The following is a 24,388-nucleotide window of genomic DNA, read 5'->3' on the forward strand; positions in this document are numbered from 1 at the left end:
TTTTTTTAAATCATACTTGTAGAGTGGACAGTTGAATGTAACATTTGCAAGGCAATAATATTAAATGTATTTTTTATGTAATCATGGTAAGGGATTAATGTAAGACTATTTGATCCAATCATATTCAATGACATAACTGCACTTGTATTTAATAAGATGCAGGAAATATTTTTACCCCCCCCCCTCCTCCATGAATGACCTGTGACGCTGCTTTTGTGGTAAGACCCAGTTCATCCAACAATAAAACTTAAACAATTTGTAATTTGTGAGTATTGCTGCTTTCTTTTAGTGAGCCTATTTGGTGTTATGATGTGTGTAGTTTTTTAAGATTTTCCCCTCACTATTAGTTGTTAACACTGACTTTAATAAGTAGAACAATTTCGTGTGCAAACTGAAATTTTTATTAATTTTTTTTGTTCCAATGCAAACAGCATTGTTTCTATATTGGTTCCTTGCGTGCACAGACCACGCAAACAGAATAGATTTCAGATTTGTTTTTTTAAAAGAGATGAGAACTTTTAAATATTTTTAAGTACAGAAAACAGTATTACTATTATATACGTTTTCACTTTGGTTTCCTCACGGACTACATACACCCTAAACCGGATACACTTTTCTTTCTTCTGGAAATTTAAATATTTTAGTAAATATAGTAATACTATACCGTATGTTATCATTTGATAGCATTTCAAATGAACATATGTAAAAATTTAAGACTTATTTTCTTAACAAGTAAAATAAATTAAGACGGAACGTTTGTCCGCGCGTTTCTAGCAGACGCCGGTCATGATAACGACTTGCACTTCCGGTGGCTACTCGCCGGGCTGCAAACAACTGTATAAATGGCAAACTTAATCAATACCCACCGCCTTCGTAGAATGAATACGATTTAAACTTTTAACATAAAGTCCCTTCCTCTGTAATATGTTTAAAAAGATGACAGAATTCGGTCCAGATTCCGGTGGGCGGGTTAAGGTAAACATCCTTTTGTCCCTTTTCATTCATTCCGATCGGATTATTATATATATTATTATATATATTTGTATTCTGTGTGTTGCTTGTGTGCAGGGAGTTACGATCGTGAAGCCGATTGTGTTTGGGAACGTCGCTCGCTACTTTGGGAAAAAACGAGAGGAAGATGGACACACTCATCAGTGGTCCGTCTATGTCAAACCATACAGAAATGAGGCAAGATAACATTCCAATTACTTACTGCTCATATATTTTCTATTTAATGGTCATAAATAAGAATTTTATTCTGAATTTCATTAGGATATGTCAGCCTATGTGAAGAAGATTCAATTCAAATTGCATGAGAGCTATGGTAACCCCCTTCGAGGTACGTTGATGTTTTTTTAAATGGACATTTGGGTCACGTTTGAGACATGTTTTGTTTCTTCTTATCAGTGGTGACCAAGCCCCCCTACGAGATCACAGAGACTGGCTGGGGGGAGTTTGAGATTACCATCAAAATTGTATTCATTGACCCCAATGAGAGATCTGTGAGGGCCTTCAAACCACACACACACATAGAAATACTACAGAAGTACATTGTTGGGTTCTAAACTACGACCCCCCCCCAGGTGACTCTTTACCATCTGTTGAAGCTTTTCCAGTCCGACTCCAGCGCCATGCCGAAGAAAACAGTCGTGTCAGAATTCTACGATGAAATGGTGAGTCTCAAAGAAAATCCAAAAAGTTTTTTTTTTTTACTGCCTATAAATGCCACAAGAGGGCAGCAAAATTAATAGTTTTAATTTCCATAGAGCACAAACACGTTCAAATAAATACTTAAGGAAATAATAGAGTCAAAATGGAATTATTTTTTCCTATCTTTTAATCAGATCTTTCAGGATCCGACTGCCATGATGCAGCAGCTCCTGACCACATCAAGGCAACTCACACTGGGTGCTTACAAGCACGAGACAGAGTGTATGTACACACACACACATTATCTTAATCCAACATTGTGTTAATTATTAACAATTATGATTTGTGTCTCAGTCAGCGAGCTGGAGCAGAGGACCAAGGAGAAAATGGAGGCGGCTAAGAAGAGGACCAGTCAGGAGATCACGGAGCTGAAAGACAAGTTGAAGGCCAGCAGGGAGAACATCAACCACCTCAAAATGGAGATCAGGAAACTAGAGGAAGATGGAGACCACAAGGAGCACTGACTGGTCATCACACATGACAGAAACTGATTTTAACCAGTGGCCAGTTGGCTGTGAGAACATTCGTCACACGCGGGCGTAGCCAAATTCAGTAATAATAATCATAAAAAAAAAAAAACATGAAGTGCACATACTGCAAATATGAATTAGCAATATGCAGCACCATGAAAAAACTGCTTTCTGATTGCCAAACTTGCATTTTATTTCTTTTTTTATGTGTGACTATGATCAACTTTCTATTTTGGATAACTTTTGCTTTCTTTTTCATAAATACATTTTTTCATGAATGTGTTTTATTCAGCCTTGTCACATTGGACACACTTGTGTTGTGACACAGAATAGAAATGGGTGTAATCTCAAGAAATATACATATTAATACGCCTTTTTGTTTGAAACTTTTGACATTAAAATCATCTATATTGGCGTAATTATCGTTACAAAACGTGACAAAGTTCCCACAGACCGTGAATGCGGCATGGCAACCGGAAGTTAGTCTCGAGTTAATACTGCCAGTGAGCAAACGCCGGGAAAGATGTCAATTTCAAACAATAACCAAATAATTCTAAAAAAAAAAACTTGCAAAGTCGTTGTCTTAAAGAAAAGTGCAGCTTTGTGTGACTCAACTAAGGCTTCATCTTGAGACGTCGTTGCCAAGAACGACTCAATGAATGTGAGTTTTCTAATCTGTCCGACACTAAATTGTTTGCTTATGAGTTAAAATAGTTATTTAAATTTGTATTCTATAAATTGTTTTCCTCCTTAAATTAAGTGCGTCGATGGCAACTTCAAAATAATGTTTTTTTTTAGCGACAAACAAACTAAAATATATATTTGTAGTTCTAATAAGACACACCAGAAACTTAATTAGACTCTCTTGCGCCCTCTAGTAATAGCAGAATGAAAACGCACCCTCTGGCAAAATAGACAACACTAAGCATTTTTAAGAACAATTCAATTTAATACACAATTCCAATATACTCCCGCTACAAACCAACATACCCGACAAACCATGTGAAAAACCCCCCGAAAATAAACATTCAACTGCCAGATGTTATTACCACTGACTAAACATTCAACTGCAAAAAAGAACGTTTTAATGGTTGCGTTTAAATGCCTCTCCCAATTTAATGATGCATACTGGTTAACTGCAAGTATAAAAATACGTTTTTTTTTTCTCTCTTTTAAATTATAATTCATGTAAATGGATGCATCTTGCGATGCTGTCAAGTTATTGCTTATTTCTGTACAATTGCATCATAACAGAATATTCAAATTTAAACTAAATTCAAAGGAAACTTGGCTCTCTGCGAGGTAGTGCAGTTTTGTCGAGATATTTTTTGAAACTTCCAGTACAAAAAATAAACAATTGTAATGACATATTACTATGAAACACGTATAGGTCAATCGTCAAATATTCCTACATAATCTTTTTCTTATGTGCCAATTGTACAATTTCAGTGTAATATTCCAAACAATAAAATGCTACATCATATCAACTTTAAGCATATTTCCTTCTTTAGAGGGTCAACTTTAATTTTTTGTCATATTTTACCCCCATCTTTTTGAGTGCTTTATTTAAAAAAAAGAAAAAAAAAAAAGAAAGAGCCATCATTGTTTGAATTTTTTTTGTGGCCTACAGATTAAGTCCCAATAAGCGTCATATCCGTTAGCAAAAATTCCCAACGTAGGCTTCGTAGATGGTGTCCAGGAAGGAGTTGTCATTCTGTAAAAGATCAAACGTTGTCACACATACTATAAATGCGTAATTATTATTTTTTGTTGTTGTCCTACCTGGATCAGGTGTAATAAGGCTGCCTGGAGCTGGCTTCTAGACAGAACTCTGGTTTCCTTCTGAGGCGTGTAACCGGAGGAAGCGGGTGGATAGGGGTCTTGCGCGGTGGCAGCGGCTGGTGACGCCACATCCGATTTCACCTGAGAGAAGACGCTGGGGGAGAGGAGTAACGTCGGGGCCACGGTGGCCGGGATTCTCTGCGGAGAAGGCGCCTGAACACAACACAGGTCATTTAAGCTACATAGAAAATACAGAGTTTTTTTTTTTTTTTACCAACCTGAAACTGCAACTTTGGGGCCGCCGTGGCCACGCCGGAAGGCCCCTGGAAACGAGGGGCCAGCGTGGGGCCGAGGCGCGGCGCTTCCGGCGGGGCCTGGCTTTGCTGCTGCTGGACCAGCTGTAACTTGTGGACCAGCTCATGGGGGGAAAGTGCACCCGGGATGTGCGGAGGAACACCTGGGAAGGTCACAATTGTTTTTTTTTAGTCCCTAGTCTTTGTCAAGTACACAAAAAAAAAAAAAGATCCCACCTGCGTGCGAACACGGCGCTGCACAACAAGGGGCAGCGGCGTTTTGGAAGAGTCTCTTGATTGGATCGAGTTGGTGGTGATGGTGCATCTGGTGGTGGCAAACGTGCTGGTGTTGATGGCGATCCAGCGGAACGCCGTTGTCGCACAGCCGGTTCTCGGGCGACTCAGACAACGTCTGAAGGACCCCGCTGGGAGCCTCCCTCTGCCCCTGCATGAGCTTCAAAATGGCCGGGCAGTGCTGATGGGGATGATGGGACGCCGGGGCGTTTTCCTCCAGGGTGATTTCCTTGGGCGCCGACGTTTCGTAGGTGAGGGTGCGGGCGACGGGAGGGCGAGAGGCTTTGGTGGTTACCGGCGCGGCGGATGGAGAGGCGGGGTCAACTTTGGGCGAGCGTTGAGGCTGAGAGCCAAATAAGGTAGCCAGAGAGAGCGACTTGGATTCGCTCGCATTGTTGTCCTGAAAACAGGAAAGCAAGAGTGGAATCAGGGAGGAGGTGCAAAATGGCAAAGTGGTGATCGGTGCCGTACCGGAGTGGTTGGCTTGACGGGGATGGGTTTGATGAGGTTGGGCTTGCCGAACAGAACGCCGCTGCCGCCAATTTCCTTCGGCTCGCAAGTCGATTTTTCCTGTTCGCCCACGTAAACCCATGACTTACATCTGTTTGACTTGTATCGCTTTTTTTTTTGTAGATGTGTTACCTTGTCATACTGGCTGTGAGCTTTGGTCAGCATCTGGATGATGTCCACCACCTGCTCTTCATCCTGCACACCACCTGCACTTCCACTAGGGGGCAGCCAACCACCTTGCACCACCACCTGCTTCTGCTGGGTCAGTCTACACACACACACACACACACACACACACACACACACACACACACACACACACACACACACACACACACACACACACACACACACACACACACACACACACATTTCCCGGTAAACGTAGTGTATTCGTCTTCTGTAATTCAATTACATTTGAGGGACTTGCGAGTGTTTGTATCGGAGCCAAGAATTACACAAGCGCTTACATTTTCATCCTCATGGCGATGCGCTGGCAGTCGGCCTTGTCGTAGAACCAAATGCCATGGATGACCACTGGGGAGAGGGAGAGGCCCGTTTTTCAATCAGCGTCATAAATAGCAACAAAAGGTCTGCAAAAAAAATCAAGTTAGGGCCTCGTAATAACCAAAAGCGGCCGCCCGATACCGAGACGAAGGTCAGCAGACGACGGAATGAGATTGCCGGCGTACCGCGCGTCCTCGCAATCCAATGAACGTGGCTCACTTTTCAGAAGAGCTATTAAATAGGAAAATAAAAAATATATATATATTAAAAAAAAAAAAAGAAAAAGGTCGTGCAAAATAGTTGAAAATAAATAAATAATAATGATAAAAAATGTATAAAATTAAAACAAAATTCAATAAAATGATTAAAAAAAAATAAGTGGTGCAATACAGTTGACTGAATTGTCAATTCAACTCGAAGTAGACGGAATCATAATAAACCCACAGCTAGGCTAATTTTGAGCTCGTAAAATTTTACCACAACATCGTAGCCCTCCACACGATGCTCATGTTTACACACGAGACCAGCGAGGCTGGACCTGCCACTGAGGTCGCCCCAGTTGAGCCTGGGAAAAAGTCAGCCCAGGACCAAATAAGTAACTACAGTGGGAGACTGCCCCGCCGAGTCACAAACACTTCACGGGCTGGACCGAGGATCAACGGCAAAGAGCTGGAAACGAGTGACAAGATGTCGGTGTAACGGAGAGTGAAAAAGACCAAGAGAGGGGAGCGTGTGAAAGAGTGAGGGTGGGCCACCAGCTGGAGATAGAAGGGCTTCAAATCACTTCCCCAACTGAAGCGAACTGGAAGGAAGCGACCGCATGACTCCGATCAAACTTGGAATTTTACGAGCATTTTGAAGGAGCCGGGGTCGCGGTAGGACGCTGCTCCCGTGAAGGAACGCCGTCAAGAACCTTGTCAGCATTCCTGCTTTAATGGGACCAAGACCTCAAATGCATTTCAACTAGTACAAATCCAGGCTGACCTGCTGAGAGGTACTTGTAGCCATGCTGAGAAGATTTTTCACCAGGAAACCCAAACATGAAAGACTGCAGGAAGAGCCCGAAGTACGATTTAAAGGCCAGCTAGTGTCGGAGACGGACCTGGGATACACCTACGTGCGACCTGGAGGTAAAACTTTCTCGAAGAAATCGGACCCATCGATATTGTTGCCAATATTCTACGTCAAAAATTGTATCGGTTATATATGTCTATTTTTTTAATTAATCAGACGATTAATCGGTTATCGTATTTATAATATAGCAAGTTAATCGAGTTTGAATGATTATTTCATATTTAGGGTCTTTGTAGTGTTAATAGTCACATTTGAATGACAGTTTCCAAGTTGTTACCGGAAAACGTGTTATAGTTGGACTTCTTTTACAAGACGTAAAGGCGTAACGTCCACAGCTCAAAATACTCAGGAAGAAGCGGTATCTGCGCATCCCAATTAGAATCAAAACTCAAACTCCACAATAATTAACAAGCTTCCTGTCAAATGGCCGGTTGTCAAGCAGGGATAATGACTAGCTGGATGTACGCGTCCCATCTCGGAGTCGCTATCTCTGCTGTCTATTCTTAGCCCAGGCTGCCACTTAGCGCCAACCGCCATTCCCGGACGTTACGGCATTGCCGAGCGCGACGTGTTTGCTCAATGATAAGATTCCACGGCCTCGTCCGCGCGGAGGTCGTGGCACGCGGCGGGCAGAGTTACTGAGCCCTTAAATCGTCGGACGTTAGTTTGCTAGCCAAAAAATAATCACGACAGAGAGATACACAATACTGTGATTTGAAATTTCCAGAATTGTCTGGATTCCTGTGCTTGTATCCTGCAGCTAGTTTGAATAGTGTTGCAACAGTTAGCCGCATTAGCCTGATAGCATTAGCGGCGAGCACGTAAGGGCTATTTGCATCACCTAATGTGGCGATTATTGCTTTTTGTTATTGTGGAATTTCTTTGAAAACCGAGGCAGGATGAAAGGGTGCGCACGTGTTTGCATTATCAGCGCCTGCTGCCACGCATCTAATCTCCGCCGACCGCCACGGGAGCGCTGACAGGCTCTCGTCTGGCCGCCGCACTCCGGCCGATAAAGAACAACTCCTTAAATGGAGGCGCGGTTCATCCATAGCTGTGTGTTTCTAGCTATTTTACGGCCTCCATTTTGATGCAACATCCAGGAATAGTACGCAGGATGTCGGTCATGTTTACTTCAAGTTTTTTTTTTTTCTTATTCGGTGGTAACTCTTACGCCGTGCGTTGCGGTAGAGCAGGAAGGGGTCCTGCAGCTGGAAGTCTAGGTCTTTGGTGATGGGCTCAGTCAGGTTCTCCATGCTGAGTCTGTTCATGATGGTGAAGCCATGTGTGGGCGAGGCAAGCCTAAAAAAAAACAAAAAACCCCAGTTTGAATACTTTTTTAGTTTAAGGAAATTTTGTAGACAGAACAACACAATTGTTGGTTTTCCTTTTTCCTGGTAGAGAGCAAAAATGACTCATTTCAAATGTGAATTTTAAATTCTTTGATTGCTTGCCGGACTGTGAAAGTATTGTCGTCGTTACGGCCCCATTTCCCCTTATTTCTTCCCCCCCCCCCCCCACAAACTGTTTGTTGTGCTACTGTCAAACCAATTGCCTTATAAGGACAAGTGCAGAAATGAAGTTGTATTTGTAGGTGCAATTTACCTCGTGTAGATAAACAGAGTCCCTTCCACTTCAGTCTTTTCCTGAAAAACAAACGGTTTGTTACATTCACAGAAAAATCAGCAGCTCCAAATGATTTTTATTCTTTTAAATCCTATATAAATTGCTCGATTTAGGGGCAACCACGGGTTACCAGTTTAATATGCACTTCTGAAATAACACATTTGCACATTTAATTGTAAGTAATGATGGTAAATGATGATGACTTCAATAATAATCAACTAGTGGAGAGGAAATAATTCTTGTTCACGTGCAACACGTGAAATCAAAACAAAAAGGACAATGGGCACAACAACAAAACTTCAATCTTCGTGCAAGTTTCTAAGCGCGGTTGCTCGCAACAGCATGCTAAGCTCCGTTAGCATCGTCCGTTGCACTGAAGTTGCAGCTGAGCTTACCCACGCATTGGTTCTGTTGTTGTACGTGTACAAGGCCACCTGGCTGGCCACGTCCACGATGTATTTAATGTAGGGATCGTGTCTTTGCAAAGCGGCCAGGCTGATGTCCAGTCCTTTAGCGGTCAGACCTCCACCGCTGTCGGCGCAAGTCGCTGTCATTGTTCCCTATGGAGATCTTAGCTAGCTAGTTAGCATAGACGGCTAAATTGAAAGGGGGCGAAATTCAAACAAATGCGTTGCGTGGAAATGCTTAGCCCGTTAATTGATTGGTAAATTAACCCCAAAAGTCGGAGCTTTCCAGCTACAACTGCCACGATCGATTCGATTTAATGTCAACAGGGAAATTGTAAACAAGCAGGCGTGAGTAATCGAGTTGCAGCGCTCGAGTTTTCCACAGGCTGAGCAATCAAACCGGAAACATCGATTGAAAAGCTCTTTTGAAAATTGGATTTTTCAAACCTCAAAACTGTCCAATCATTGCTCCGAACTGCAGCAGGAAAATAACGACGTCGGCAGTGTTTACGAAAAAAAATAATTGTGATATTGGCTGTCATAATGTAACATCACATTTTAGCATATTACAATATTATATTTAAATATTAAATACACATTTAACCTTCATGAATAGTAATTGAGTTTATAGTACATATGGTAATATGTGTAAGAACGATTTTTTTTAATGCATATCTTTTATGGTTTACTTGTTTTAGTCTGGAATTTGTTTTTAATTCTGTTACCCTTTTAATGTTTTGTCTAATAGTCAATGTTTCAGCTGTGTTCCTATCATAAATAAAACTCAATTGCGTACATGTAGCGTATCTGTATCTGTGTAAAATGTATTGCAGTGTCCAGAAGTAAAATTCTCATAAACAGTCGAGAGTTGTTCCACAATAACACAAATAGTGAACTGTATAAAACACGATTCAAGCAGATGTATTCTTTCCCAAAAACACATGTTTGCATTTCCCATGAAATGCACTAGGGGGCGTTATGGGACGTGTAACACTAAGTTTACGAGCTGTGTTGTGTGTTTAATAATTTTTACAGCATGGATGCAGCATGTGGACATTTTGAAATTGTACTACAGAGACTAGATACAAAAAAAACTTGTACGCATATTGTGTGCCTCATAATTAGTTTGAAAATAATCCGCCAGGGGTTTGTTTTCATGTAAACATGTCTATTTGTCAGTGTGCATGTTTTCCAATGATGAGCCTAACGAGGCATCTGTCAGCCACTCAATATTATCAATACGCTGTGATTGGCTCCGAGTAACGATGGCAATGAGAGGGCAGTGAAAGAAGCCAGACTGGAGGGCGTGTAATGTGTTCTCTGCAATAAAAGTAGTGACATGACACTTTGGACACAGACACACTGTATCACATTAACAGGGGGACGTCTCCTGATAGCACTTGATCGATGGAGACTATTCTAGAATTCATTTATTCTATTTAGAGACGAGCGAGAGTCGGCGGGAAGACGTGCGTCTAATACAAAGTGTGAGCCGCCGAGCAGGTGGATGCAATTTGCAAACGGGACGGTCGCGGTCGTGGAGGTAATGAAGCGACGTAATTAAAAGATACACGACGCCTAATGGAGATATTGCCTCGTTTCCAAAAGCCTTCACCTTTGACCCAACGGCATATTGTTGGCTCGCCCCTGCATGGGATTGTGGCATTTCACTGTTTGTCTGCGTCGTTCTTCCCAGAGAGCGGCCGATTTTTACCAAAGGGGGCCGGGATGTACAAATATAGAACAGCCATTCGATGCGCAGGCTGGATTATAGAGGATTGTGTGTATGTGTGTGTGTGTGTGTGTGTGTGTGTGTGTGTGTGTGTGTGTGTGTGTGTGAGTCCCCCGGGTGCGCATGTCTGTTCCCACGACCTGCCCTCCATTCGTGGTTCTTTCCTCCTCTTGGCCCTCCCGAATATAAAGTGGATAAAAAGTCTGCACGCCCCTGGTTAGTTGCCAGGTTTTAGGGATGTTAAAAGATAAATCATTTGTAAACTTTTTCAACTATTAATGTAACCGTTACAGTGGAGGGAAATATGAGCGGTTCAAAATAGCATTCGCTCTTGGTGGATGCAAAAAAAAACCCCCAAAAAACTACTAGAAGTGAAATTCTTTTATTGAGGGTGTGCACACTTACGCAACACCATTATTTATAGGGATTGGCGTGTACCGATACTTTGTATACTTTGTATGCTCACCTTATTTTGAGGTATCGAGATTCTAATTTTGCTAATGTCATTGTTTTTTGGGATCAGAAATCCCCTCCAAATTTCAGTTTATTTGTACATTCCCATCAAAAAGATGGAAAACGTTTTGACAGTTCATTTTTTTTCTTATCACAAATCGATTTGACCAGGGAGTGTGTCGACTTTTTATATCCATTCTAGCTCGAGCATGGTTTTGCTTTCCTCTGTTGCATTCACTCGTCAGACTTCGAATGGTTAAAAGTGACTCATTTTTATCAGTCAGTGCACCGTATGTGTATTTATTTATTTATTTTTTTACATATATCGATGAGTCATCGAAAATCTTTATCCCATTACGGCACGGTGGGCGCGAAGTTAAATGAATACATGGCGAGCGTAGCGCTTAGCTTCACCCCCCCGGATCACAGCATTGCCCGCAGCGAGATTGACACCATGTCGCTTTTATACCGGAAAGGCAAATTCAATGTCAAAGGCAATAATAATGATATTATACTGTGGCTGGCATTATAATTACAATTTGAACTTGGCAACGTTGCCCTGCACATCTTTATGCGTTACACGGAGCTTTCTCGCTTTTACTTCCATCCTTGTCTTTTTCTCTCGCAGGTGCTTGAAAGCCTTAAAAAAAATTGATTTGAGTGGATTTGACACAACTGAGATTTTATTCAGTTAAGAGCTGATGACTTCATTTCATTAATATATTAGTGCAAATATGAAGCCATGTCACCAGAAAATTACGTTAGGCGCCTTGGGGTGGGGGGCAGGACACGCTGAGTAAGATGACGAAACGCTGGACGGTCCTGAAGGTCTTTTTTTGAAAATAATAATAATAATAATAATAATGTAATTAAATTGTCAGTGTAATCAGCAAGCTTTTGTCCAATCTGCATGGGGATATATATATATATATATATATATATATATATATATATATATATATATATATATATATATATATATATATATATATATATATATATACATACACACACACACACACACACTCTGCACTGACCACTAATTTCTACTTCGGTCAGGCTTGGGGGGGAAAAAAAGCTTTCATCATTTTTTGTGCGCCGTAAAAATCAGAGTCAAAGACGTTAGCACGGGCCAAAAAAAAAGGAAAAGCACGCCACATGTGTCCGAACTTTGACCTCTGTTCCTTCCTCTGCTAATTGAGATGAGTGGACCGCACCTGTAAACGTGTAAACCGATTTTTTTTTCTTTTTGACAAATCCCTGCCACGCATACAATCCCAAACAATGTCTTTTTTGACCAGTCAAATTTTTTTATTTTTTTTTAAACACACACGCACACACATCTGGAAGCAGTCACAGTGTGCAAGCACTCGGACGGAGGAGGAGGAGGAGGGGTCTCTCTCTCTCTCTCGCTCTCTCGCTTGCTCTCTCTCTCTTTCTCTCTCTTTCTCAGTGTGTTTGACTGCAGAGCTGCAGGAGCAGCAGAGGCAGACGAGAGAACCCAAACTCCGGTCCACTTCCACACATAAACACACACACACACACGCATAGAGCGAGCGAGAGAGCGAGCGAGCGACAAGAGAGGAGACCACCATGGACTGGATCGGGACGCGAGAGGAGCGCGGATGAGGACAGGACAGGATAGGACAGCTTCCTTTGCGCGCCTTTGTGGATTCCTGCCAGGCACTCAGCGTGGATTTAACCTATTGGGAGATTTAACCCCCCCGCGATGGAATATTTGCACTCTTGTCATTTTCCAATCTTCCTCCTCCTCCTCCTCTTCCTCCAGCAGCAGCAGCAGCAGCAGCAGCAGCAGCGAGGATGCCAAGCAGCGATGCGTCTTTTGCGCACTTCCACTGACAGCGCCCGTGCTTTGCGAGCTCTTTTAAAGCTTTGAGGAAAGAAAAAAAATAAATACTCCACCCCCCCCCCTCCCTCCTTCCTCCTCACCTCCCCAACAAAAATAAATAAATAAGAGGAAAGAAAAGCAGAGGAGAGTGAAGATTGAACGCCGTGCTGCTTTCATGCTCGTCGCCTAGGGCCCGGATGTACCGAGGGATGCGCCGGTGCGTTTTGCCGACCGGTTCCGCCGACAGATCCCTCTTTTTTCTCGCCTTCACCTCCATCATGGGGATTAGGTAATATTCACTCCATCCGAAGACACCCCTCCCCTGCCGAGCGACGGGAATATCCACAAGCTGTCAGACTCACCCCCCCCCCCCTTTTATTTCTTTTTTTTTTTTTTTTGGAGGGGGGCTATTCCCCCCCCCCCTCTCTTTTTAATCCATTTACGCATAGGGAGAACCCTGGACTACATTTATGGTAAATGAAAGCAAAAACATGTACATCCCGGAGGACACCCTTGAGAACCATCAAGGTATGTGATCTTATTTTTACGCCCCCCCCCCCCAATCCTCAAACTGTCTTGTGAGTGTTGATGATGGAGGGGAGGGGGAGGAGGGTTGCCGGGAAGTTCGGAACGAGGCCTCTCGCACACATGTGGCGTCATGGGTGGGCGTACGGGTCAGTCAACAGGCTGTTGCAGAAGTGAGGGGGGGGGGGGGGGGGGCAACAACATTATTCCCAACAAGTATTGCAGAGTTTCTCGCTCGTCCACATGGATCGGGATTTCGCTGATGGCTGGCGAGGAAAGGGTCTGTTTGTATTGCGCAGTGTGAACGCGGCGCCTCCTTCCACCCACGTTGCGGTGTGCAAAAAAAAAAAAAAAAAAGATGCCCCCCTTTTCCATCCTTCCGACAGGTTCTTAACGCCATCGTCTTTCTTCTTCACGCACCTCATCGTCGTCATCCTCTCCGGTGTCCGCTTCCATCAGTTCAGCCTACCTTTCCCCGCCTTGCATGGCGACAGGTTCCATAGCAACAGGGAGATGAGGAGAGCGGCGGCGAGTGTGTGTGTGTGTGTGTGTGTGTGTGTGTGTGTGTGTGTGTGTGTGTGTGTGTGTGCTCGCATCCGTGTCGCAGTGAGACACGCAACGGCTCATCATACATGTGCCATCCTGTTCATTTTGACACGCGGGCGACACGGATGACAGCCGTGTGTCATAATGCGGTTTCGAAGGTGACCCCAGTTGACTTTTCAGAGTTGACGCAAAATGTTTCTTGAGTAAACTTTTTTTTTTTTTTTTTCTGGTGGCGGGATGCTGAAATACTGCCTGGTACTTTCTTGGAATGAAAGCAGACACTAATCACGCTGAAAGAAAATATAAAGGACCAATATTTTCATTTTTATTCATATATCGATACTAAACAATTCAAGTTTACAATTTAAAATGTTGCTGTATATTTTGAAGTCAAAGTTCGGAACAATATTCGAAATATTTTCTGTACGAAGAAACTGGATGTCAACAGGTGAGCTGTGACGCTCGTTACTTGACGACACTGTGATGTCATTTTCAGTCGACACCCTGATGTCATTTTCAGTCGACCCCAAGTGGCAGTAAAAGACAAAATGGCCGCTCCTAAATCCAGTTGGCCTTTTCTGCTCATTCACCGCCATTGACGGCAATAGACGTCAAATTTCATTTTTAACTAGAATGAAAGTGAGTTTAAACTAATGAGGGTGCATATAAGGTATTCTATTAATACAAAAATCGACTTTACGTCTTTTTTTAGTGTACAGATTGTTGTGAATATAGTTTTACTATAAACTTAATGACGGGCAATAACATTAATAAATACAGTTCCGGCACCAGTAAATAATCCCATTTATTTTACAACACCAGTGACAAATAGTTGAGATTTGTGTAGGCGTGGAGCTTTTGCCCCTGGAATGTACAAATACTATAATCCCCACGTAATCCTCCCAGGTGGACGTAATTCACAGGAAATTGTTTGGGAATGCGGTGATTGACGGAGATTAAACTCGATTCTACAATCTTACACTTATGAAGACACTTGAGTTTGACCCCCATCATCATAGCTTAGCAGCATTATTAACAAATTTTGAAGCGCTATTCTCTTATCAGATTTTAATATTCATACTGGTCCTGTTTGATCAAAATGAGGTCCCGCTTCTTAAAAAGTGGCCCTCCGGGTCATCCCATCAATCCTCGTGTCCAATTCAATAAACTGACTCATCACGGGCTGCCTTCCAGCTCTCGTCACCTTTTAGGACCAGTGGCTGAGGAATTTGGAGTTTGTCCGGGGGGGGGGGTTTCAGCACCACGGACAGTTCATTCATTATTATTGACAGTTCTGTGGCACCGATGCTGCCGTGTCACTGCCCGGACACTTCTTGGCGATTCGTTCGGAAGATATACGGTCTCGTTTGAAAGAGTCGAACCGAATCGAGTCGAACCACTTTCAAATCGAACTCTCTTGGAATCATTCTGCATCTGTCTTTTATGAAGAGCTGCACACCCCTAATATATATGTTTGTAATATAATATATATATAAATATACTGCAATATTAATATAATATACTGTAATATTGCCAGTTTTATGTGTGTGTATGAGCCTTTTTGTCAGAGCGAGAGGTTCAAGCAGCTCTACCGGCGGATGTAATGAGTGATTAAAGGCCAATCCGCGTTAAAGATATTTGTAGTGCCTCGGAGGGTCGTCACGGCTTCAACTTAAATGCGCGCCTTAACAACAGCTGCTCTTAATATACGACGCAAACTCGCTCGGGCACAGGCGACGCTCGGGCGGAGGGGAAGCAACAAAAAAGATGAGAAGGAGCCCGAACGTGAACGGATGGATGGAAAGGCGGAGTAGGGTGGAAGAAAGAGAAGGATTATCTGTGACTGTGACTCGCTTAAGCCGCCGGCGTGGTATCGGAAATCTATCCGGAGGCTGTCCTCTGCTCTTTGGCGCTATCACGGCCTCCGTCTTCATTCCTCATGTTGTGCTATTACGGCCTCTTTGTATGTGCACGCCTCTTTTTGATTTGTGCGGCCTAATCTTTGTTCCTTGCTTATCTTTTACACACAAACACACACACACATGTGCTCACCCTCCCGTATTGATCCGCCTGAAACCGCCACAGGAAATAATGACTTGGTATCTCATACACTGTTTTTTTTATTTTTTTTAGGGCGCACACTCATGCTTGATTACCTGGAGTGAACCCGCAAGCAGACAGATGAGACACATAGCTGCCTTTTATTCCGACTCGACACAAAAAAATAAAAATAAAAATAAAAATAAAAATAAATAAATAAATAAATAAATGAATAAATAGATGAATAAATAAATAAATAAATGCACTTTTAATGGAGTGGGCACATTATTAGGTACACGTCTAATGATATTCTATTGCATCGGAGTGTTCCCAATGTTTTGACTTGAAGTATCGATACCTCTCATACTTTTGATATATAAAATTAATTAACACGATGAGCTGAAATGACAAGCAATGACTTTTCATTGTGACACAGATGTGTCAAACCTTAGCAGTATAGCGCCAACTACTGCCAAGGAGGATTTGGTCATTTTTCTTTGTCTAAAGTATCGGTGCCTGGTATCAGCAGCCCTCATAAATATCCGATATCTTGCTTTGTCTCGTGATAATCTAAAATCATAGAACAAAAGGAAATATTTCTTAATAGTCAAATTCAGTTTTGCTCTATGTCGTCGTCGTGTGTGTCAGGCTCCGGAATTGCCGCAGTATGCAGTGCGCCTCCTTCTTTGCCGCCACATTTCATTACCAAGAGAGCGTGAGTGCGACTCGTTTTGCGTGCGTTTGTTTCCCCAAGTTCCACGTGTGGCTGAGGGATGAGCGATGAGGGAAGGCAGCCGTCTATATTATTCATAGCCAGCCGCGCTTTGCACTTCTTTGCCTCCATCTCATCGGTGCCCTGGCCACCCTTCTTCTCTCATCTCACAAAGCGTCTTTAGCTCGACCCATCCATTGTTGTTGTTTTTTTTTGGGAGAGGGGTGGGGTGGTTTCCATCTTTAATCTGAGGCGGTTCACTGCGAGTTTACCGGTTGGTTCGTTTGTTGTTGTTTTTTTTTTCTTGTGAAAAGGATCCGTCACACTGCTTTGGGATGGGAAACGTGAAACAGAAAGTTATCTTCCAGTAGTCCATCTTAATCTGACTTTGGCACATAAACAAATTAACTTTAATTAAATCTGGTTAATTGGAGTTTACAGTTACTGGCCATACACCGGCGGAGCTAATGTGGGGCGTTACGGGGGCACTGCCCCTCCCCTTAAATATGCAATCCCCAATTAATATTATGACAAATTATCAATTACGACTAACCTACCTTTAGTTTTTTTAATTTGTTGTATTTACCATCGCTAGCATGTTTCGTGTTGCTAACATCCAATCAAAATGCGATTCAATATTCGACACCCTGTAGTCGCATTTTTAGGCCCCAGAATTCCAAAGTGGTGAAAAAAAAACACACACACACTGTGTGTTAAGTGAGTGACACCCTGCAGGGGGACAGTTCTAAGGCAAGCCAGATTAAACCTGAAGTGTTTGAGTGCGTGTGTGTTTTCTTGCCACCGGCTGCGTTCGGATGCTCAATTTGCAGGCATCTCCTTGCCCTTGCAAGTCTGCCGCCGCCGCTGCCATTGCTGAATAGCTTCTCGGGGGCAAAGAATCACAGCTAACAAAAGTCCGCTCTTTGCCCTGCGGCTTCTGACATCCGCCGTCACTTTCTTCAGTCACAGGGAAAGGTTAAGGGAAGCTGAACCCTTGAGATGGGGGTTTTTAGCCAATAATAAAAAAAAGCCCTTTCGATGGAAATGAGTCACATATTTGTGGTATTAATAGAAGTATATTTTTGTCACTATAGTAGCTTGTGAAAACATTAAGATTTGCCACTAAATGATCTCGAAAGCTTTTTATTTTTTTTAAATTGTAGTTTACCAAATCTATTATAAGAGTCCAATCGTTTTGTAATAACTAATAAAAGTAAATAAATAAATAAAAATTAATAAATTAAATAAAAATAAAATCTTAAATAAGGAATTACATGTGTATTTCAAACACCTCTACCAAAGTTTTGTTAGCTTAATGCTAACAAACAATGCAAAACGCCATAGGCAGGCTAAGTAATAGCATTAGTGGTGTTATAATCCTTTAAGCAACCAATATTTAAGCACCGCTGAACCTCGTTAAAAAGTTCCAAAACAAACTTTTTTGTTATTTTATATAGATTAAAAGGTGCGTCTCGTGTTCGATTAATTAAACAATTAGCATTTTTATTATAAGTATCCACCTAAAAGTCAAAAGAATTGCCAAAGTTGTACATTTGGAACCTTAACTGCGCTCCAACCGCATGAGCAAATGTCACAGAGTGGTCTGACTTATCATTAACACGATTAGGGCCACTTTGGCTATCGCGCGGAATAGTCGCCATGGCGACAAAAAGCCATTAGGCGTCTCCGCCCGGCCGCTCTCTTTTGAACACCGTCCGGCTTAACGAGCTGTGCGCAAATTTTTACCGGCCTCTTTCTGCCTGTCCACCCGTCGCTCGCCGTCCGCTCTGCTGCGACAGCACTTTTATGGCATCCTGTCCCGATCTGCCCGTTGCCGTGGCGACCGGGGCTACCGGGATGGAGAGGAGGCGGGAGAAGGCTAAGGTTAAACAAAAGGACGGCTAAATTGCTTCATTTCCTTGAGTGTGTTTCCTCTTTACTCCTTTCTCGGTTTTATCTTCTACTCCAGGCGAGGCGTTCCGCTTCGCAATGACCCCACTATGTAGGCCGGAACAGTGTCCTTGAATGTGCATAAAGACGAGTATATGTGTGTGTGTGTGTGTGTGTGTCCTATGCCAGCCCATCTATCTAGGCCAGTCTTGATGTGTGCGTAGACCATTTCCCAGCAGACCACACTGTACATACATGTGTGCGTGTGTGTGCATAGCGGTCCACTTCCCAAAAGACCAGACTCACTTTCACACTCTGGAGTCATAATGGCTAAAACAGGCTTGTTACCGGACTCCTTTTGCAGTGTGTGTGTGTGTGTGTGTGTGTTTGCACAGAGCCATATCGAAAGGGATGTTTAAACCATTCACGAGGGCAGCAAATACCAGTAATGTCCTTCTTGGACACTTGTGGAATACAAAATGTTCTCCTTGTAATAAAATTGATTGTGAGTGTGTGTGTTATACCAAAGTCACCCAGTATGGAAATGAGTTTGGGAGAAAGGACAGTGTGGGCGTGGCTTTCCTCTCTCGTCCACGTCTCTCTTGTCCCCCACGAGTGTGTTATTTGTATTCCATAACAATATATGACACACAGGAGGACATGTTATTTTATTTATTTTTTTTGTCACCCCCTCCTTTCGTGATAGTATTGGCCCGGCGCTTACGGTGATGTCATCAGCAGTGGCGACGGCGCAACAATTGGTCGTCTGTTGTCATGTCAACTGAAAAAAGAAAGAGAGCAAAGGAAATAGGAAAGGATGCGAGAGGACTTCTTTTTCGTCTTCTACCCGCAGTGTGATAAAGTTGATGATTAACGACGTTACCTCAGCGTGGCGGGCGGCGTTACCGTGGATACGCCACATCAAATAAACACCTTGTTCTCAGGAAAGGAAACAGGGGAGAGGGTGAACAAAGAGAGGGAGCAAATGGAAGGTGGTGCGTCTTTCTGCCTAAATAGCTAGCTGCCTTACTGATGCTTAATCACATCACAGACAGGATCCAATTGGACGATGCTGAAATATCGATATTTCGATACCGGCGCGACCGATACCCATGATACCGATACCCCGGATTTTTTTTTTTTTTACGCACTGTAGCTATTCGTGGCCTCTTAAAGCCAAGCAACTATGTTGAAGTTACTCAACTATTTTTTATTTGAAATAACAGAAATAATCAGATTGCACAAGTGTGCACACCCTCATAATTGGGATTTGGTGGGTTTCAGAATTGATCACTGGCATTCAAATGATTCATTAGAAATCTGTGCACTCCTGGGACCATTTGAAGGGTCTCTGAACTACCCCAAAGAACCTTAAATTGTTCTTGTAGGCTTTTGCTGACCTTTTTTGGGGCTTTCTAGTAAAAGCCTGAAAGTTTTGTGACCACTGTTTGAAACAAGTCAGAATTGTCTCCAAGTTGACTAATGACCCAGTTCTGTGGTCGCTGTCAATCTGTTGCTGTTCTGCGGCCACTTAAATGCTGACTGATTCAATGTCCTTGGCTTGGTGGTGGCATGTTACAAACCCACTGTGGTTTCATCCTTTTCCTTCCCCTTCACTTCTCCTACAAAAGTTCCATTTTGGTTGATGTACCAATTTCAACCCGCGTAAGAAGCCGCTGATGAATTTGCCGATATCTTCCTCTTTGCACATGGCAGCGGTCCCCGGAGACTTTTCCATCTCTCACTGTGGTATTTAAAAAAAAAAGAAACTGAGATGTCTTCATGCGTCTCCCTAGGACACCTTTTTTTTTTCTTATGTATCCGTATCATCGTGCTAATGCGTATTTTTTTTACTTGCGCCTGCGCTAATTTTGGCTAATGGCTCAACAAGCGTTAACGATGCAGGACGTCAAATCGCGTCGCATCAGGGCTGATTGGAGCGCAGATGTCGAGCAACTTTGCGGAATGCTTCATTAAAAGGAAAAAAAAAAAAGGGGGGGAAATCACTTAATTATTTTTCCCAATGTTTCTTCATTTAGCTAAACGTGGATATGATCAATTTGGAGATGGCTTGTTGATTTTGCACATATTTGTCTGAATTGCTTGTATTTCTTGGACGAGTTGGACAAGGTCTTACTCTCAAAGTAGATTCGATGGCTCCCAGTTTGCACTAATGGCAACTAAATATGATTGAGGTGCATTCCTGCTGTATTAGCATTTAACATGCTAGTTGCAACTCGGATAAATCTATCGCCACATCTTTGAGGTTATTATATATGAGTTCATGGCTGATTTTGGTTTTTGGCAGCGCCTCCTGATGTTTGAGCAGGCTCGTTTGCTGCAATCTGATTGGCCAGTTGATTGGAAGCTTCCAAGATCACAGCAAGCACGTATGCACATTTGCGCTACGCTAAGCATAAAGACACGTGTGATATATGAGCTCTTGGACGTTTTTTTGTTTTTTTTTTGTTTTTTTTTAGTTTGGGTTCATTTAGTCGCTGTCTTTGTGGTCGTTTTTTGTCGGGCATCTGGTGGCCATCAGAGTTAATCACCAAGACTTCTTTTAACTGCCTGTGTACAACTGACCCGATTTAAGAATTTGGCAGAAAGTGAACAATTCTCCAGTAAAAAAGAGACTTTGGGCTTTTAATGTCACTCACATTTCAGGTTGACCGTGGAAATAAATACAAAAACAAAAAACGGTTTGTATTTTAAAGAACCAAACAAATTTGAATGCCTCTGCTAGCTTAATGCTAATTGATAATGGATTATCGACGGGCTAACACTTTGACAGTTGGAATGAATTTAAAACGAACCGTATTTGACATAATCTGTCACGCGTACCTGCAATTCATGTATACATAGCATTTCATTCGGTACAGAAAAAGACCACATGAAAAGAATAAGTGAGGCAGAGGAGAAAAGGAGACTTGTGACGGTTTCACAATGTGTGAAATGGGCCCATCACACATCGGAACTCTCAAGAATAGAAAGATAAGAACGCGGCCGTTCCATTCAAATGTGACGCCAACAGCAACGGTGTTAAACGCTGCCGGCAGGGAGGAAATCAAAAGCTTATGCCGCTTTTATGACCTCCATGGTAGTGTATATCTATAGGCCCAGGTCACGCTGTGCCTATGAGGTAGGGCGGTAATTTGCAGGGCTGAGTCAAGGCAGCTTGCCGCTGTCAGCGTCCTGGAAATGATAAATCAGCTCTTTGTAACACCACCTTACCTTCTATGGTCTTTGCACCCTCCACTCCTCGTGATGATGACGATGATGAGGGGAATAAAATGCGCTAGGTGCCAGGCGTGTTTCTCAGTTCTTTTAACTGTATACATTTTTAGCTAGCTTCAAGGACAAGCAATTATTTTTCAATTTTTTATTTTTTTGCAGCTTCTTGTTGCTAGGCGGATTTCATAGTGCTTAATCGGAGGGGCTTAAATCATATTCAGTGGTGTCTTTAGATACATTTTGAACTAAAAACACAATCCCTATTCAAATGAATAGAAAAGCCATTAATTTGTTCCAGGTTTTTAAAAACTTTGAAACAAAACGCCCCCTGCTGTATCTCAGGGGGCACTGTCCTCCGCCGACTTAATCGATAGGTTATTAATTTGCACGTGTGTTGACAAATGTTAATTAATTGACGCGTTATTAATTTACAGCCGGTTTATATTTTTCCATTTCTGTGTTTCATCATTAGCTGGTGTCTGGCTTTGTTTCAAATCAAACTTCTCATTGGACCGTCAGCTTAGTTAGCACTCAGAATTTCCAGTATCGATCAGCACCTCTCAACCGTGACTTTGTTCTTGCCGCGAGAGGGATTATAGCACCCGGCGCCGCCAGCTGCACTCCGTCCAACTTGTTTACCATCAAGGAGGCAAGCTAGCGTTCGTTATCGGCACCTTTTCACTCGCTAATTGAGGCTAGTTTGCCTTTTTTTTTTTCTTAGAAGCGTCTCAACTCATTTCAAAGCAACGCAATCTCGGCCTCAGCCTTCCACAAAGCAATAATGAATGTCAAGTGAGGGTTTCCAACTGTGACATCACTGACAGATGCTGCCTGTCTCCATAGCAACCAGGTTTAACCGTTTCTTCAATAACCAAATGCTTTAGTTTAAAATCGCACTGAAAAATGACAAGGGCGGTGGTCCTTGTCAGCTTGCGAACGAGGTAATTGAAAAAGCGTCTTTTCGCACATATGTCCAGTGCAAAGAGGGAGGGACATGAGATAAGGTTTATTTATAGCCAAATCATCAAATTAAAGCAGGCGTGCGCTAAGGTAAGGCGGCCTGGAGCAAACAGTGGCGAAATAGATTTAATAAGTCGTTGAGTTTAACCCGACTCATTTCCATCCTTGATTTAACACACTGTATAAAAGATCAAGATTATTATGAACATGTTAATATTGATCAATTATGCTAGTTAGCTAGCTAGCTCTCGATAATTCATGCCTAGCTCGCTAGCTCACTGGCTTAATGCTTATCTAGCTTTATGCTAGCCTAATGCTATCTAGCTAGCTATCAGTTCTAAAAATAGCTCAACTAGCTAGCTCTCGATAATTCATGCCTAGCTCGCTAGCTCACTGGCTTAATGCTTATCTAGCTTTATGTTAGCCTAATACTATCTAGCTAGCTATCAGTTCTAAAAATAGCTCAACTGGCTGGCTCTCAATAATTCATGCCTAGCTCGCTAGCTCACTCGCTTAATGCTTATCTAGCTTTATGCTAGCCTAATGCTATCTAGCTAGCTATCAGTTCTAAAAAATAGCTTGCCCGTAATTGGGACATTGTAGTTTCCTCAAATCTGTGTCCGCCCACAAAGAATATCCACTTAACGGGCCCACCTTTGTCCGGTAAGCTTTCTGAAGGTCACCTTGAGGGAGGCGCGGGCCAGATGCCGTGATTTGTAATGCACGACTAGGTCTACCCGCATGACCACCCTCTATTAGCCCACCGCAAATTACATCCGCTCTGGATTCATAATGTATTCCCCGCGCACGCGCGGAATAAGACGAATACGTGCGGAGGCCTCGTGATGTACAACTTGACGCGCTGGCAAACACACAATGCTGTTGTTTGGTGACAATCAGAGTTCCCTTCCTAATAGATGGCTTCATCAAGAAGTAATGAACGTGGAGTGGCGCCACACGGCGCTGATTAACACGTATGATGGAGGGAACCAGAGAAGAAAAAAAAAAAAAGACGTCATGTCTGATTGAGTGTTTATGTACGGGGGTGTAACCTGTAGCCTCGCAGTGTGTGTGTAATTATACCACTTTCTAGTCCCCGTTAGGTCGTTAGTTGCTATGGTAGTTTATCTTTCCGACCTATCAAGCTCAGCGTCCAATTAAATCGATTTCGATGATAGCCAGAATAATAGGAACACCTGCACCATCTGTCTGCTTTTTATTGGTTGTTTAAAAATGCAGTTACCAAAGTTTTCCCCGTCCAGATATCCAAAATACATGATCCCCCCCCCAATCCCCACCCCTCCCTCCTCGGTTTTTTTTTTTTTTTTTTCCTCGCATCTTTTCGTGCTTCGCATCATCTCCCGCCTCCCTCTCCCCAGCCTCTCTCGCTAGGTGTTATTTTTGGGACCGCCTGGTTAATTTCAGCAGGAAGTCAAGCGACATGCCAAAGCAAAGTGGAACGAGCGCAAAGAATGTCAGGAGACGTCTCAACGCTTTTATGCTGTTTCCGTCCGACGTTTGTTAAAACGACTTTTAAAGGTGTTTGAAGTTAAATGATTGGATTGATCACGCGTTTAGTATGGTAGATAAAGGTGCGAGATTTTTTTAGGCGGGAATGGTATAACAGATCAACCTCTGATATATTTAGAAATAACACTATTTTGCCTAGCAACAAGCATCCAGACAAACTTTTTTTACAACCACGAAAAAAGTTTTACCAATTCGAAATGGATCGAGTGGTTGTCCGTGCAGTTCAATGCAGTTTTTCCGAGCA

The 24,388-nt window shown here is 42.7% G+C and overlaps 3 protein-coding genes across 3 annotated transcripts in view; 2 read left to right on the forward strand and 1 right to left on the reverse strand.

Annotated features, from left to right (window-relative positions):
• Positions 1–760: 760 nt before the first annotated feature.
• On the forward strand, positions 761–4,099 carry yeats4 (YEATS domain containing 4). Its single transcript, XM_085902659.1, has 8 exons — positions 761–975; positions 1,069–1,188; positions 1,273–1,339; positions 1,408–1,502; positions 1,584–1,673; positions 1,845–1,932; positions 2,005–2,841; positions 3,972–4,099. Exons 1-7 carry the CDS (start codon positions 925–927, stop codon positions 2,172–2,174), a joined length of 681 nt encoding a protein of 226 aa, XP_085758785.1. The 5' UTR covers positions 761–924; the 3' UTR covers positions 2,175–2,841; positions 3,972–4,099.
• Positions 3,421–9,043, reverse strand: dcp1b (decapping mRNA 1B). The gene is made up of 10 exons (XM_085902657.1): positions 8,662–9,043; positions 8,246–8,286; positions 7,815–7,942; positions 5,530–5,596; positions 5,192–5,327; positions 5,021–5,119; positions 4,493–4,949; positions 4,241–4,419; positions 3,963–4,175; positions 3,421–3,894 (listed from the first exon to the last, which is right to left on the reverse strand). The coding sequence occupies exons 1-10, from the start codon at positions 8,818–8,820 to the stop codon at positions 3,838–3,840; spliced, it is 1,536 nt and encodes a 511-aa protein (XP_085758783.1). The 5' UTR covers positions 8,821–9,043; the 3' UTR covers positions 3,421–3,837.
• A 3,763-nt stretch (positions 9,044–12,806) lies between these two features.
• The window catches only part of cacna1c (calcium channel, voltage-dependent, L type, alpha 1C subunit), a 79,503-nt gene continuing 67,921 nt past the window's right edge, over positions 12,807–24,388 (forward strand). Inside the window, exon 1 of the mRNA XM_085902660.1 lies at positions 12,807–13,235. Coding sequence (XP_085758786.1) covers positions 13,178–13,235 — 58 coding nt within the window. The 5' untranslated portion in view covers positions 12,807–13,177. The remainder of the gene's footprint in view (positions 13,236–24,388) is intronic.

This window comes from Syngnathus leptorhynchus, chromosome 21, assembly GCF_054491065.1.
Source record: "Syngnathus leptorhynchus isolate UIUO chromosome 21, UIUO_Slep, whole genome shotgun sequence".
Classification (NCBI taxonomy): domain Eukaryota; kingdom Metazoa; phylum Chordata; class Actinopteri; order Syngnathiformes; family Syngnathidae; genus Syngnathus; species Syngnathus leptorhynchus.

Coding starts and splice junctions, on each gene's coding strand:
- yeats4 (XM_085902659.1), top strand. CDS start 925: ATGTTTAAAAAGATGACAGAATTCGGTCCAGATTCCGGTGGGCGGGTT. Junction 1,674..1,844: donor CAGAATTCTACGATGAAATG/GTGAGTCTCAAA, acceptor TCTTTTAATCAG/ATCTTTCAGGATCCGACTGC. Junction 1,933..2,004: donor TTACAAGCACGAGACAGAGT/GTATGTACACAC, acceptor TTTGTGTCTCAG/TCAGCGAGCTGGAGCAGAGG.
- dcp1b (XM_085902657.1), bottom strand. CDS start 8,820: ATGACAGCGACTTGCGCCGACAGCGGTGGAGGTCTGACCGCTAAAGGA. Junction 4,950..5,020: donor CCGTCAAGCCAACCACTCCG/GTACGGCACCGA, acceptor TCCTGTTTTCAG/GACAACAATGCGAGCGAATC. Junction 4,176..4,240: donor CCCCAAAGTTGCAGTTTCAG/GTTGGTAAAAAA, acceptor TGTTGTGTTCAG/GCGCCTTCTCCGCAGAGAAT.